Source organism: Mobula hypostoma, chromosome 15, assembly GCF_963921235.1.
Source record: "Mobula hypostoma chromosome 15, sMobHyp1.1, whole genome shotgun sequence".
NCBI lineage: Eukaryota > Metazoa > Chordata > Chondrichthyes > Myliobatiformes > Myliobatidae > Mobula > Mobula hypostoma.
In genome coordinates, this window is record NC_086111.1 from 75987061 (window position 1) to 76002089 (window position 15029).

The window sequence follows — 15029 nt, forward strand, 5'->3', positions numbered from 1 at the left end:
ATTGGAAAAAAATAATTCCCCTAAAATATCGCAGAAATCTTTAACCAAGTCTAAACATGTGCAGAGTACACAACCTCTTATCATTGGCTTCAAAGGAATCCTTTATCAAGTCTTTAATGAATCAATTTTCTTATTCTGCTTATATTAAAAACATTGGGTTCTAATACATTTTTATGAGTTAATAGCTGATAATTTTCACAGATTCATTTTGAACAGTTGGCAAATCGTGTTGCTGCTGGTCTTTCAGAGGATAAGGGAGAATGCTGCTGGAAGCAGCGAGTGTTGTTCAACTGGAGAAACTCTCCACTATTGTCATAGTGACAGGGTGAAGCAGAGCAAAGAGTGTTTCCAAAACTCATGACCATTTCTGCAGCTTTTATAACTTTTCAATCATATTCTTATTTCATTAAATCTCCCTCAATCCAGTTCAGATGTGAATTGAATTTTTATCAGATTTGTCTACATACACATGTTCTAATTTTAATCTTTTTGTAGAATCACATACCAGATTTGGAGAGAGTGGATGGACAGGTTTGCTTACCGATCTCTGGACTGAGATGACAGCAGCGAGGTGGAAGAAGTGATTATGACTCAGCAAGAGCTCAGACAAGGAAGATCACATAATTTCTTCCGGAAGGCTCTTTAAAACAACAGCTGGACTGCTGCTTTTCCCAAGTGTGTCTGCTTCCTTAATCATGGTACAGGGGATGCTGGTTTCACTTTGACAAACAATAGCCACCATGTCCAGAGGTGAGTGACTCGATGTTTATTTGGTGATTGTTGAAGCCCTTCCTGGTCCATGTTGGTCCAGAGCAATGAAAAGTAACACCAGAGAGAGGCAGGGACCTCAGCACCAATTCTGTCTGGGGCCCAGTTCCGTGTCGATATTATTTAACCCCTGAGGTTAGACAAGAGCAGAGCTGACAAATCTTTCTGCTGTGCTCCCTTAGCTGATACACTCTCCCCACAGTGCTGCTCGCTCACGTGCCACCGGGCTTGGGAGAGACCGGGTGCCTTGTGCAGTTCGTCCTGGGGAGACCAGCTCTCCTGGACACTGGTGGGCAGTTCTGGTTTTACAGGAAGGTCAGTGGCCCACGACAGGGCCGTACCACATGCATTTTTCTTATAGATACAAGAGTTCTGTGAACTTCCCGAGTGCTGACAACGCTAAAGGAGGAACAATCTAGGGCCTCAGGTGGTCAGGCAGCATCCGTGGAGGAAAATGACAGTTGGTGTTCCGGGTTGCGATCCTTCCGCTGGACTGCATTGGGTGCTAAGCACCCATGCAGCTGTGTACTTTATTCCCATAACTTGAAAAGATGTTGGGAATGAGTCAGGAATTGGGATCAAACCGCTGACATACCCGACTTGCCATGTGATTGAGCTCTGTGAATTCCACATGAAAGATATTAAAGCAATGTTTGAGAACGTTAATGGCCGACGGCTCCCCAACAGCCATCATTCCAGTTTTCCCTCTCGTCTCCCCAGAGCTATCCTCGTGGGGTGTGCACAGATCAGCCATCCCTCCCTGAGAAGAGAACTCACTCGGTCCTCACTCCCTGTCCCAGCACGTTTACCGTAGGCATTCTACCCACTGACGAGGGCACACTTACAGACAGGATTCACTTTCACACTGAAATCATCTGACATACCCACCGTGTCCATTGGGTTGTTACAGAGCACACAGTGGAAATGTTTGGGCAGGCGAAGAGCTACAGTTTTGTCATCTATTCAGCAGGCTTTTGTTTAATTATACGGTGTGCAACCCTGCCCTAAGGCATGGCTTAGACACAAGAATCCTTTCAAATTCTACGTCATTCTTGATGAACTGACCACTCCTGAAGCCCAGGCACAAGCACATTGCTGTCTGAGCCCTTCTGTGTTGAAGGTGGATTTGAATGTTTATCATCTTAATGCGGTCTTCTATTCTGCAGGGAATCACTTACAAATGATCACACAAAGGAGGCCATTCGGCCCATTGTGCTGGTGCTGGCTCTTTGAAAAAATGGTTGTACTTCTTACCACATGCCTGGTATGCCAACATTTTGTGTTTCCCAAGAATAATCTGCAAGGATGACTTTCTAATGTTTGGAGATAGAGTTTTCAGAAGTACCATGAAATTTAGGACCTGACTTTAAGATTTTCTTTGATTTTTTGTGAAAACATAAGGTGCTTTTCTGAAGATCAACTTCTGTTTTCAGTTCAATTGTTAGAACGATTTAATGAATCTCATTCTCCAGCAAGTTGTGACTGGGAGTGATGTGACAGACACTGGGGGAGTGACGTTACAAACTTCATGGGGGTGACATTACAGACATCACAGGTATGTCAGTTGTGACGGGCACTGACTTTACAGTCGGGGAGAGATGTGATAGACGAGGAATGAAGTTACAAACGTCTAGTTGTGATGGAGAGGGACGTTACATGAATAGAGTTGTGATGGACAAGGCTACTGACGGATCCTGACGGAGAATGCCGTTACAGACTGACCTGACGGGGAGTGACGTTACAGACTTTCCCGATGGGGAGTAGTGCTACAGGCATCTAGTTGTGATGGAGGATGACATCGCAGACAGTTCTGATGGAGAGTGACGTTACAGGCTGTCTTGATTTGGAGTGGTGTTATAGGCAGCCCTGATGGGGAGTGACATTACAGTTGTCACCAGGTTCGGATATGGCCCATGTGCAGAGTGAGAGACACTGAAGCAGGTCGATAGTTCACAGACTTTAATGCGAACAGTGTTAAAGGAAAAGAAAACAATAAACACTAGGCCAAATAGGGCCGCTAACTAAAACTCTCAAATGGAAAACGAAGCCTACACTGCAGCTGAAAAGAACAACTAAATATAAAACGAATACCGCTAGTCTTCGGAGTCAGTTGACTCGACAGTCCAATTTCTCAGTCAAGGCAGAGTGCAAACAGGCGGTGAAGTGTTATAACCATATAACCATATAACAATTACAGCACGGAAACAGGCCATCTCGGCCCTTCTAGTCCGTGCCGTACACTTACTCTCACCTAGTCCCACCGACCTGCACTCAGCCCATAACCCTCCATTCCTTTCCTGTCCATATATCTATCCAATTTAACTTTAAATGACAACATCAAACCTGCCTCTATCATTTCTGCTGGAAGCTCGTTCCACACAGCTACCACTCTCTGAGTAAAGAAGTTCCCCCTCATGTTACCCCTAAACTTTTGCCCTTTAACTCTCAACTCATGTCCTCTTCTTTGAATCTCCCCCATTCTCAATAGAAAAAGCCTATCTATGTCAACTCTAACTATCCCCGTCATAATTTTAAATACCTCTATCAAGTCCCCCCTCAACCTTCTAAGCTCCAAAGAATGAAGACCCAACTTGTTCAACCTTTCTCTGTAACTTAGGTGCTGAAACCCAGGTAACATTCTAGTAAATCTTCTCTGTACTCTCTCTATTTTGTTGACATCTTTCCTATAATTCGATGACCAGAACTGTACACAATACTCCAAATTTGGCCTTACCAAAGCCTTGTACAATTTCAACATTACATCCCAGCTCCTATACTCAATGCTCTGATTTATAAAGGCCAGCATACCAAAAGCTTTCTTCACCACCCTATCCACATGAGATTCCACCTTCAGGGAACTATGCACCATTATTCCTAGATCCCTCTGTTCTACCGCATTCTTCAATGCCCTACCATTTACCATGTATGTCCTATTTTGATTAGTCCTACCAAAATGTAGCACCTCACATTTATCAGCATTAAACTCCATCTGCCATCTTTCAGCCCACTCTTCTAACTGGCCTAAATCTCCCTGCAAGCTTTGAAAACCTACTTCATTATCCACAACACCACCTATCTTAGTATCATCCGCACACTTATTCATCCAATTTACCACCCCATCATCCAGATCATTAATGTATATGACAAACAACATTGGACCCAGTACAGATCCCTGAGGCACACCCCTAGACACCGTCCTCCAATGTGACACACAGTTATCCACCACTGTTCTCTGGCATCTCCCATCCAGCCACTGTTGAATCCATTTTACTACTTCAATATTAATACCTAACGATTGAACCTTCCTAACCAACCTTCCGTGTGGAACCTTGTCAAAGGCCTTACTGAAGTCCATATAGACAACATCCACTGCTTTACGCTTGTCAACTTTCCTAGTAACCTCATCAAAAAATTCAATAAGATTTGTCAAACATGACCTTCCACGCACAAATCCATGTTGACTGTTCCTAATCAGACCCTGTCTATCCAGATAATTATATATACCATCTCTAAGAATACTTTCCATCAACTTACCCACCACCGACGTCAAACTCACTGTTGCTGTGTCCAACTCTCAACAAGCACTACAACGGAATGAATGGAGTTAAATACTATCACAATGAAATAATAATTAGCTGACACGTGCATACTCACAAGCAAACTTGTCGTATCTGATGCGCTACCGAATCCGTGGTTGTGACAGCAGTCTTCTCTGATGGAAAGTGATGCTACTGTGATGGGGTATGACGTTACAGGCTGCCCTGATGGAGAGTGACGTTACAGGCAGTCCTGATAGACAATGCCATTGCAGGAAATCCTGTTGGAGAGTGATGTTACAACAGTCCTGTGTCGTCACGATGGGGAGTGATGTTACAGATGTGCAGATAGAGAGTGACGTTAGAGGCAGTCCTGAAGGAGAGTGAATTTACCTGCAGCCCTAATGGAGAGTAGCACTACAGGCATCTGGTTGTGATGGAGCATGATGTCTCAGACAGCCCTGATGCAGAGTGACTTTACAGGCAGTCCAGGTGGGGAGTGATAATACAGGCAGCCCTGATGGAGAGTGGTGATACAGGCATCTTGTTTTGACAGAACTGCACACAAAACTCCAAGTGTGGTGTCACTAACAGCTTGTACATCTGTAACATGACATCCCACCTCCTGTACTCAATTCCCTGTCTGATGAAGGCAAACACTTCTTCACCACCTGCCTACCAGTATCTCCTCTTTAAGAGAACTATGTACTGGCAACCCTATGTCTCTCTGTCCTACAGTTACCAGGGTCATAGAAACATAGAAAACCTACAGCACAATACAGGCCCTTCAGCCCACAATGCTGTGCCAAACATGTCCTTACCTTAGAACTACATAGGCTTACCCATTGCCCTCTATTTTTCTAAGCTCCATGTAGCCATCCAGGAGTCTCTTAAAAGACCCTATTGTATCTGCCTCCACCACTGCCGTCGGCAGCTCATTCCACGCACTCACCACTCTGCGTAAAAAACTTACCCCTGATATCTCCTCTGTACCTGCTTCCAAGCACCTTAAAACTATGCCCACTCATGCTAGCCATTTCAGCTCTTGGAAAAAGCCTCTGACTATCCACACGATCAATGCCTGTCATCATCTAGTACACCTCTATCAGGTCACCTCTCATCCTCTGTAGCTCCAAGGAGAAAAGGGCAAGTTCACTCAACCTATTCTCATAAGGCATGCTCCCCAATCCAGGCAACATCCTTGTAAATCTCCTCTGCACCCTTTTTATGGTTTCCATGTCCTTCCTGTAGTGAGGTGACCAGAACTGAGCACAGTGCTCCACGTGGGGTCTGACCATTTGCTGTGTCAATCCTGCCCTGATGCAACACCTCAGATTTATCTGAGTTAAATTCTATCTGCCATTTCTTGGCCCACTTCCTCATTGGTCTAGATATCCCTTTAAATTTAGTTAATCCTCTGCACTGCCCACTACACCACCAGGCTTGGTGTCATCTATGTCAACATAGTGTCAACTATGTTAACACTGCCATCCAGAGTTTTGATATGGATGAAAGCAGCAGAGAGCCTAGTGCTGATCCCAGTGGTGCACTACTGGTCACAGGCCTTGGGCCTGCACACCCCAAATATTTTGTGACCTAGTTCTTTCTTTCTGTTGTAATGTGCCTGTGACAACAAACCTATCACTTTAGTTTAAACCTTTTCCAACCACACTAGTGAACCATCTCACTACAACTCTGTCCCATTCCTGTCATCTTGAACAGTTCTGGCCTGCGGGTTTGAATATTCTAAAAACTGCATGTTCCCCATTCATCTTTCACTGCTTTGGGGATACATACCTAGAATGTTCCTGTACTTCCTACCTCAGCATGCTCTTTCAGATGCCTGAACTCTCTAACATACGAATCCAGAAACACCACGTACACCAGGACCCCAGCTTCCCCAGAAAAGTCCAGAATCAGTTCAAGTGTTTAAAGAACCTCCGACATGTTAGCTCCTCGCACACGTGGAGTGTCGTGACGTTCCCACACAGAGCAGAAGCCTTTCCTCTCTTTAGGACGGCTTGTGAGACTTCTACCCTGACTAAATCACTCTTGGCCTTTATCTTTAAGTGCTTTTAATGTTAGAGAATGGTGCCTGCTTCCCATACTAACCCTAAGACCTGGGTCGGGACTTGAGGAACTGAGTTAAAGAGAGGGGTTGAACATGTTGAGACTTTATTATTTTGAGCATAGGAGAATATGGAGTGAACTTATGGAGGTGTATATAAAATCACGAGGGGCCTTTACAGGGTGAATGCACGGCCTTTTTTCCCCAGAGCTGGGAAATCAAACACCAGAGGGCATAGTTTGAAGGTGAAAGGGCAAAGGTTTATTAGGAACCTGAGGGGCAACTTTTTCATCTAGAGGGTGGTCTGTCTATGGAATAAGCTGCCAGAGGAAATGGTTGAAGCATGTACATTAACAACATTTACAAGCAGACATCCCACCTCTCCCGGAAGTTCTGGGAGTCTCCTGCATATTAATAGTGGCTCCCTGATGCCGCAAATTATATACAATATCATGGAAATCAATGTTCTGAGAGCAAGTGAGAGAAAAGCAAGCGAGAGCGACCGAGAGAGAGAGAGAGAGAGAGAGAGAGAGAGAGTGCGACCACGAGAGAGAGAGAGAGAGCGTGCCATGGCAGAGTGTTCCAAAAAAAAAGAAAATATAAAACGTACATCTCCCCAGACTACCCTAAGGTGTACCCCTGCCTAACAGGGGTCAAAATAATGACAGTGTTGCTCGCTGCACTGTTTGCAACAGTGACTTTTCTATTGCCCATGGTGGGTCAAGACTGTAAAAGACATGTTGAGGTGAGTTTAACAGGTGTCACTCGTTCATTAGCATAGCTAACGTTATTTAAACTCGCTGGCTGGCTGCTAAGGAGCTACTCTATTGCAGACATCCCACCTCCCCCGGGAGTCTCCCGCAAATTGATGGTGCTACCTCCCTGAAATGAGTTTTTGCAGGGTGGGATGTCTGAATAAGACATTTGGACAGGTACATAGAATGAACTACATAGAGTGATATGGGCCAAATTTGGGAAAACGTGACCAGTTCAGATGGGAATCTTGGTCATCATGGATGACATGGGACAAGAGGCCTCTTTCTGTGGTTCTGACTACTGCTCAGGCCTGTGGTCTGTTTGAAAGCTGTTTGTTGTACCCCACCAGTGTTTTATTATGATGTTAAAACAGCCCTCCCTCTCAATTAGCAAGATGTTTGGATTCTGTTTAAGTTGCATTCGCTTAATGCTTAGACCCTAAGATATAGAAGCAGAATTAGGCCATTCGGCCCATTGAGTCTGCACCAGTCTTCACTGTGGAAGACACTAGCAGTGTGCCAGAGGTCGGTGAGTGTCAGGGAGCAGGAGTGAGTGCCATTGCTATTACAAAGGAAAAAGTGCAAGGCAAACTGAAAGGTCTTAAGGTGGATAAGTCACCTGGACCAGATGGACTACATCCCAGAATTTTGAAAGTGATTGCTGAAAAGATAGCAGATGCATTGGTTATGATCTTTCAAGAATCACTTGATTCTGGCATGGTTCCGGAGGACTGGAAAATTGCAAATGTCACTCCACTCTTTAAGAAGGGAGGGAAGACAGAGAAAGGAAATTATAGGCCAGTTAGCCTAACCTCAGTGTCGGAGTTCATTATAAAAGATGAGGTTTCGGGGTACTTGGAGACTAATGATAAAATAAGTCAAAGTTTCTACAAAGGGAAATCTTGCCTGACAAACCTGTTAGAGTCCTTTGAGGAAGTAACAAGTAGGTTAACAAGGGAGAGGCAGTGGATATCATTTACTTGGCTTTTCAGAAGGTGTTTGATAAGGTGCCACACATGAGGCTGCTTAACAGGATAAAATCCTATGGCGTTACAGGAAAGATACTGGCATGGAAAGAGGAATGGCTCACAGGCAGGAGCCAGCGAGTGCGACCTTATAAAGGGGGCCCTACCTGGTTGGCTGCCAGTGATGAGTGGTGTTCCTCAGGGGTCAGTATCGGGACTGCTACTTTTCATATTGTTTGTCAATGATTTGGATAATGCAATTGATGGCTTTGTGGCAGAGTTTGCAGATGAACGGGGCATGGCTGCACAAGCGTGTGTAAGTCGGACCGCGAGGCAGTGGGAGTGTTTAAAAGAGAGCAGATTAACGGAGCAGGCAATGTTGTGGCGGGCCTCGGAGTAGAGGGAGTCAGAGTAGGAAGGCTTTGACTCCTGAGGCTTCGGCGAGTAGAGGCTGAGGAAGAGCTTCACTCCAAGTGAGGTAAGGCCGGGTAAGTTCCTTTAATAAATCTAATTACCTTAGGAGTAGGTAATGGAGGCAGCAGTTAGGGCAGTTGAGTGCTCCGTTTGCAGTATGTGGGAAGTCTGGGCGAGCACAATCGTCCCTGATGATTACACCTGTAAAAGGTGCATCCAGCTGCAGCTCCTGACAAACCGAGTTAGGGAACTGGAGCTGGAGCTGGATGAACTTCGGATCATTCGGGAGGCAGAGGCAGAAATAAACAGCAGCTACAGGGAGATAGTCACCCCTAAGAGTCAGGAGACAGGTAGCTGGGTGACTGTCAGGAGAGGGAAGGGGAATAGACAGAATGAGCAGAACATCCCTGTGGCCGTTCCTATCAATAATAAGTATACCATTTTGGATACTGTTGATGGGGACGACCTACCAGGGACAAGTTACAGTGGTTGCGTCTCTGGCACCGAGACGGGACCCTCAGCTCAGAAGGGAAGGAGGGAAAAGAGGAGAGCAGTAGTGATAGGGGATTAGATAGTCAGGGGGACAGATAAGAGATTCTGTGGAAGAGATCGAGAATCCCCGATGGTCTGTTGCCTCCCTGGTGCCAAGGTCTGCGATATCTCGGATCGAGTTCTTAGTATTCTCAAGAGGGAGGGTGAGCAGCCGGATGTTATGGTCCATGTAGGGACCAACGACGTGGGTAGGAAGAGTGAGGAGGTCCTGAAAGATGAGTTTAGGGAGTTAGGCACCAAGTTAAAGGACAGGACCTCCAGGTTAGCAATCTCAGGATTGCTACCAGTGCCATGTGCAGGCGGGTTTAGAAATAGTGAGATAGCACAGATCAACACGTGGCTGAAGACATGGTGCAGGAGGGAGGGCTTCAAATTTATAAATAATTGGGCAGTTTTCCAGGGAAGATGGGACCTGTTCCAGTGGGATGGTTTACATCTGAACTGGAGGAGGACAAATATTCTTGCAGGTAGGTTTGCTAGAGAGGCTCCTGTGGATTTAAACTAGATACAAGGGGGGAGGGGAACCAGAGTGTAGGAACAGATGTGGGGGAGAAGGAAGAAAAAGAAAATAGTAAAGTTGTTTGCACCGTTAGTGATAAACAGAGTAAGAGGTGAAAAATTTCTTAAATGCATTATTTTAATGCTAGGAGCATTACAAGAAAGGTGGATGAGCTTAAAGCATGGATTGATACCTAGAAGTATGATGTGGTAGCTATTAGTGAAACATGGTTACAGGACGGGTGTGATTGGCAACTAAATATTCCTGGATTTAATTGCTTCATGTGTGATAGAATCGGAGGGACAAGAGGGGGAGGTGTTGCATTGCTTGTCAGAGAAAATATTACAGTGGTGCTTTGGCAGGATAGATTAGAGGGCTCGACTAGGGAGGCTATTTGGGTGGAATTGGGGAATGGGAAAGGTGTAGTAACACTTATGGGGGTGTATTATAGACCACCAAATGGGGAGCGAGAATTGGAGGAGCAAATTTGTAAGGAGATAGCAGATATTTGTAGTAATCACAAGGTTGTGATTGTGGGAGATTTTAATTTTCCATACATAGACTGGGAAGCCCATTCTGTAAAAGGGCTGGATGGTTTGGAGTTTGTCAAATGTATGCAAGGTAGTTTTTTGCAGCAATACATAGAGGTACCAACTAGAGAAGGGGCAGTGTTGGATCTCCTGTTAGGGAATGAGATAGGTCAGGTGACGGAGGTTTGTGTTGGGGAGTTCTTCGGGTCCAGTGATCACAATGCTATTAGTTTCAATATAATTATGGACCAGAGTTGAGATTTTTGACTGGAGAAAGGCTAACTTTGAGGAGATGCGAAAGGATTTAGAAGGAGTGGATTGGGACAATTTGTTTTATGGGAAGAATGTAATAGAGAAATGGAGGTCATTTAAAGGTGAAAATTTGAGGGTACAGAATCTTTATGTTTCTGTTAGGTTGAAAGGAAAGGTTAAAAATTTGAGAGAGCCATGGTTTTCAAGGGATATTGGAAACTTGGTTTGATAAAAGAGAGTTATCTACAACAAATATAGACAGCATGGAGTAAATGAGGTGCTCGAGGAATATAAAGAATGTAAAAAGAATCTTAAGAAAGAAATTAGAAAAGCTAAAAGAAGATATGAGGTTGCTTTGGCAAGTGAGGTGAAAATAAATCCCAAGGGTTTCTACCATTATATTAATAGCAAAAGGATACTGACGGATAAAATTGGTCCCTTAGGGAATCAGAGTGGACGGCTATGTGCGGAGCCAAAAGAGATGGGGAAGATTCTGAACAATTTCTTTTCTTTGGTATTCACTAAGGAGAATGATATCGAATTGTGTAAGGTAAGGGAAACAGGTAGGGAAGTTATGTTAACTATGATGATTAGGAACAGTCAACATGGATTTGTGCGTGGAAGGTCATGTTTGACAAATCTTATTGAATTTTTTGAAGAGGTTACTAGGAAAGTTGACAAGGGTAAAGTGGTGGATGTTGTCTATATGGACTTCAGTAAGGCCTTTGACAAGTTTCCACACGGCAGGTTAGTTAGGAAGGTTCAATAGTTAGGTATTAATACTGAAGTAGTAAAATGGATTCAACGGTGGCTGGATGGGAGACGCCAGAGAGTAGCGGTGGATAACTGTGTGTCAGATTGGAGGCCGGTGACTAGTGGTGTGCCTCAGGGATCTGTACTGGGTCCGATGTTGTTTGTCATATACATTAATGATCTGGATGATGGGGTGGTAAATTAGATGAGTAAGTATGCAGATGATACTAAGATAGGTGGAGTTGTGGATAATGAAGTAGGTTTTCAAAGCTTGCAGAGAGATTTAGGCCAGTTAGAAGAGTGGGCTGAAAGATGGCAGATGGAGTTTAATGCCGATAAATGTGAGGTGCTACATTTTGGTAGGACTAATCAAAATAGGACATACATGGTAAATGGTAGGGCATTGAAGAATGCAGTAGAACAGAGGGATCTAGGAATAATGGCGCCTAGTTCCCTGAAGGTGGAATCTCATGTGGACAGGGTGGTGAAGAAAGCTTTTGGTATGCTGGCCTTTATCAATTAGAGCATTGAGTATAGGAGTTGGGATGTAATGTTGAAATTGTACAAGGCATTGGTGAGGCAAAATTTGGAGTATTGTGTACAGTTCTTGTGTAAAGAAAGCAAGATAGTGGCTATACTTCATTAGGAGTTTGAAGAGATTTGGCACGTCAACAATACACTCAAAAACTTCTATAGTTGTACTGTGAAGAGCATTCTGACAGGCTGCATCACTGTCTGGTATGGAGGGGCTACTGCACAGGACCGAAAGAAGCTGCAGAGGGTTGTAAATCTAGTCATCTCCATCTTGGGTACTAGCCTACAATGTACCCAGGACGTCTTCAGGGAGCGGTGTCTCAGAAAGGTAGTGTCCATTATTAAGGACCCCCAGCACCCAGGGCAAGCCCTTTTCTCACTGTTACCCATCAGGTAGGGGGTACAGAAGCCTGAAGGCACACACTCAGCGATTCAGGAACAGCTTCTTCCCCTCTGCCATCTGATTCCCGAATGGACATTGAACCCTTGGACACTAACTCACTTTTTAAATAGCTGTATATATCATTTCTGTTTTTGCATGATTTTTAATCTATTCAATATATGTATACTGTATTTATTTATTATTTTTTCCTCCTTCTTCTAGATTATGTATTGCTTTGAACTGCTGCTGCTGAGTTAACAAATTTCATGACACATGCCGGTGATGATAAACCTGATTCTGATTTAATGTTCAGTGGAATTTAGTAGAATGCGAGGGGATCTCATTGAAACCCTCTGAATGTTGAAAGGACTAGATAAAGTGGATGCGGAGAGGATGTTTCCTCTGGTAGGGGTATCCAATACTAGAAGGCACAGCTTCAAAATTGAGGGGTGACTTTTTAGAACAGAGGTAAGGAGAGTATTTAGCCAGAGAGCAGTGAATCTGTGGAATACTCTGCCACAGGTCACTGCGGAGGCCAAGTCTGCGGGTATATTTAAAGCGAAATTTGATAGTTTCCTAATTGGTCAGGGCATCAAAGGTTATGGTGAGAAGGCAGATGTACGGGGTTGAGTGGGATTTGGGATCAGCCATGATGGAATAGCAGGGCAGGCTCGATGGTCTGAATGGCCTAATTCAGCTCCAATGTCTTAAGGTCTTATGCTCCACTCATTGCATCATGGCCTCGCAACCCCATTCTCCTGCCTTCACCATCACTAATCAAGAACCTATGTGTTACATTTTGTAACTTCAAAAGGTTAAACTAATTCGGGAGTCATATATGTTAGTCTAACTTTGTGTTTACTTTAAATGAGTATCGCACGTATCACGTGGTAGCGTGATGACATAAGAAATTTACATATTTATATATATAACCTGTAATGAATTATTTAAATGAACAAGAATGCTAATCAAACAATATAGATATATATATACTGTACAAGATTCCTCAAATATTACTGAAATACACAACACTATAAACCTCTGCTTTAAATATGTCCAATGTCTTGGCCTTCATACTCTCTGGGGTTTGCTTCAGTTACATGAAACTCTCTATATCTTACTATTTTTTTAAAAAGTAGTTTGAAATCAATCTGAGCACAATTGAACTGTCGGAAATAAACAGGGATTACTGATGCTGTTCCACGTTTCAGTACACAGTTCGGGCCACCGGGTGGCGTGGTTCAGTAGGTTTAAGGCATGCCTTTGTCCTCGACACAATCTGTCACATTTTCCTCAAAATCTCCAGCATTATAAATCTTCTGAGCTCCTCCCAATAACAAATGGGGAAGATCTGGAATAACCAGTTCCACAACAGTAGCTACAAAGGCAGCCCAGTGGCTGTACATCCTGTAATGAGTAGTTGCCAAAAGACCACGAGGCATAGGAGCAGAATTAGGTGTTTCAGAAAATCGAGTCTTGTCTGCCTCACCATCTTAGCTGATTTAATATCCCTCTCAGCCCCACTCTCCTCGTAGTCTTTAACGCTCTTACTAATCAAGAAACTATCAACCTCTGCTTTAAAAATTCCCAATCACTTGGCCTCCACAGCCAGCAATCTGTGGCAAAGAATTCCACAGATTCACCACATATCTGTTCAAAAGGGATGTTCTACTACTCTGAGGCTCTGTCCTCTGGTGCTAGACTGCCTCACAATAGGAAACATCCTCATATTATCTAGACCTTCCAATATTTGAATGAAACCCACCCCCCCCCTTTCATTCTTCTAAACTCTGGGGGCCCAGAACCATCAAATGCTCCTCATGCATTAACCCTTTCATCCCTAAGACCATTTCCATGGACTTCTGGACCCACTCCAATGCCAGCACATCTTTTCTTACATAAGTGGCCCAAAATTTCACAGTACTCCAAGTGCAATCTGAACAAAGCCTCAAAATTACATTCTTGCTTTTGTATTCTAGTCTTAAAGAAATGAATGTTAACACTACATTTGCTTTCATTACTATTGACTCAACCTGCAAGTTAACCTTTAGGTCAGGGCTTCCCATCCTTTTCTATGTCATGGACTCGTACCATTAACTGAGGAGTCCATGGACTCCAGGTTGGGAACCCCTGCTTTGGGGAATCCTACATGAGGAGTCAAACGTCCCTTTGCATCTCTGATTTGTGATTTTTTTTCCCTGTGTAGAAAATACAGTAGTCTACACCTTTATACCTTCTACCAAAGTGCATGGCCATACACTTCCCAAAACCGTATTCCATCAGCTACTTCTTTGTCCATTCTTCTAATCTGTCCAAGTCCTTCTGCAGACTCCCTGCTTCCTCAACACTACCGGCCCCTCCACCTACCTTCATATTGACCGTCAATTCTGTCATCCAGATCATTAACGTGTAATGTGTAAAGAACACCAAACCCTGTGGAACACTACTAGTCACCGGCACCAACCAGAAAAGGCTCTTTATTCCCACTCTTTGCCTCCTGCCAGTCAGCCAATCTTCTATCCAGTGTTTTTTTCCTGAGACTCTAAAGGGCCATGGGACTTATGTCCGATGTTAAAGGTGCATATGAAATGGAACTGATTGTTGAGGAGGAGGAATGGGGAGGCTAGTTGGTTTCACTCCCTGACTGTGTGGAGGTTTCAGGTTTAACTCTGGGGATGCTTGCACTACTAAACTCTCAACAGCATCAACATTCTCTCCCCTGCTTAGGGACACCCCACCCTCCTGCTTCTTCCATCACCAGTCGCACCGTTCTGTGTCCCTCACCCTTCACTCTATCTGTCCCTTCTCAATCATCAACCCTTTCACTCTGTAATTACCATCCCCAAATTCCCCATTTCCCTGACTTGGTCATTTTTTCCAGATGATCTTTGATCCGGTTCAGGTCCTGAAGCCCAGAGTCCTTGATCCCTGTTATGTTCTGTAAGTCAAAGGAAGATACGGGTGTCTGGGAATGCAGGTCTAACCTCGTGTTTACTTTAAGAGAGGTATACACATATCATG

General features: G+C 44.1%; 1 protein-coding gene across 1 annotated transcript in view; it reads left to right on the forward strand.

Moving 5' to 3' along the window:
• The first annotated feature begins 502 nt into the window (after nt 1-502).
• The window catches only part of LOC134357001 (6-phosphofructo-2-kinase/fructose-2,6-bisphosphatase 4), an 83333-nt gene continuing 68806 nt past the window's right edge, over nt 503-15029 (forward strand). Inside the window, exon 1 of the mRNA XM_063068304.1 lies at nt 503-750. Within this exon, the coding sequence (XP_062924374.1) occupies nt 741-750 (10 nt within the window). The 5' untranslated portion in view covers nt 503-740. The remainder of the gene's footprint in view (nt 751-15029) is intronic.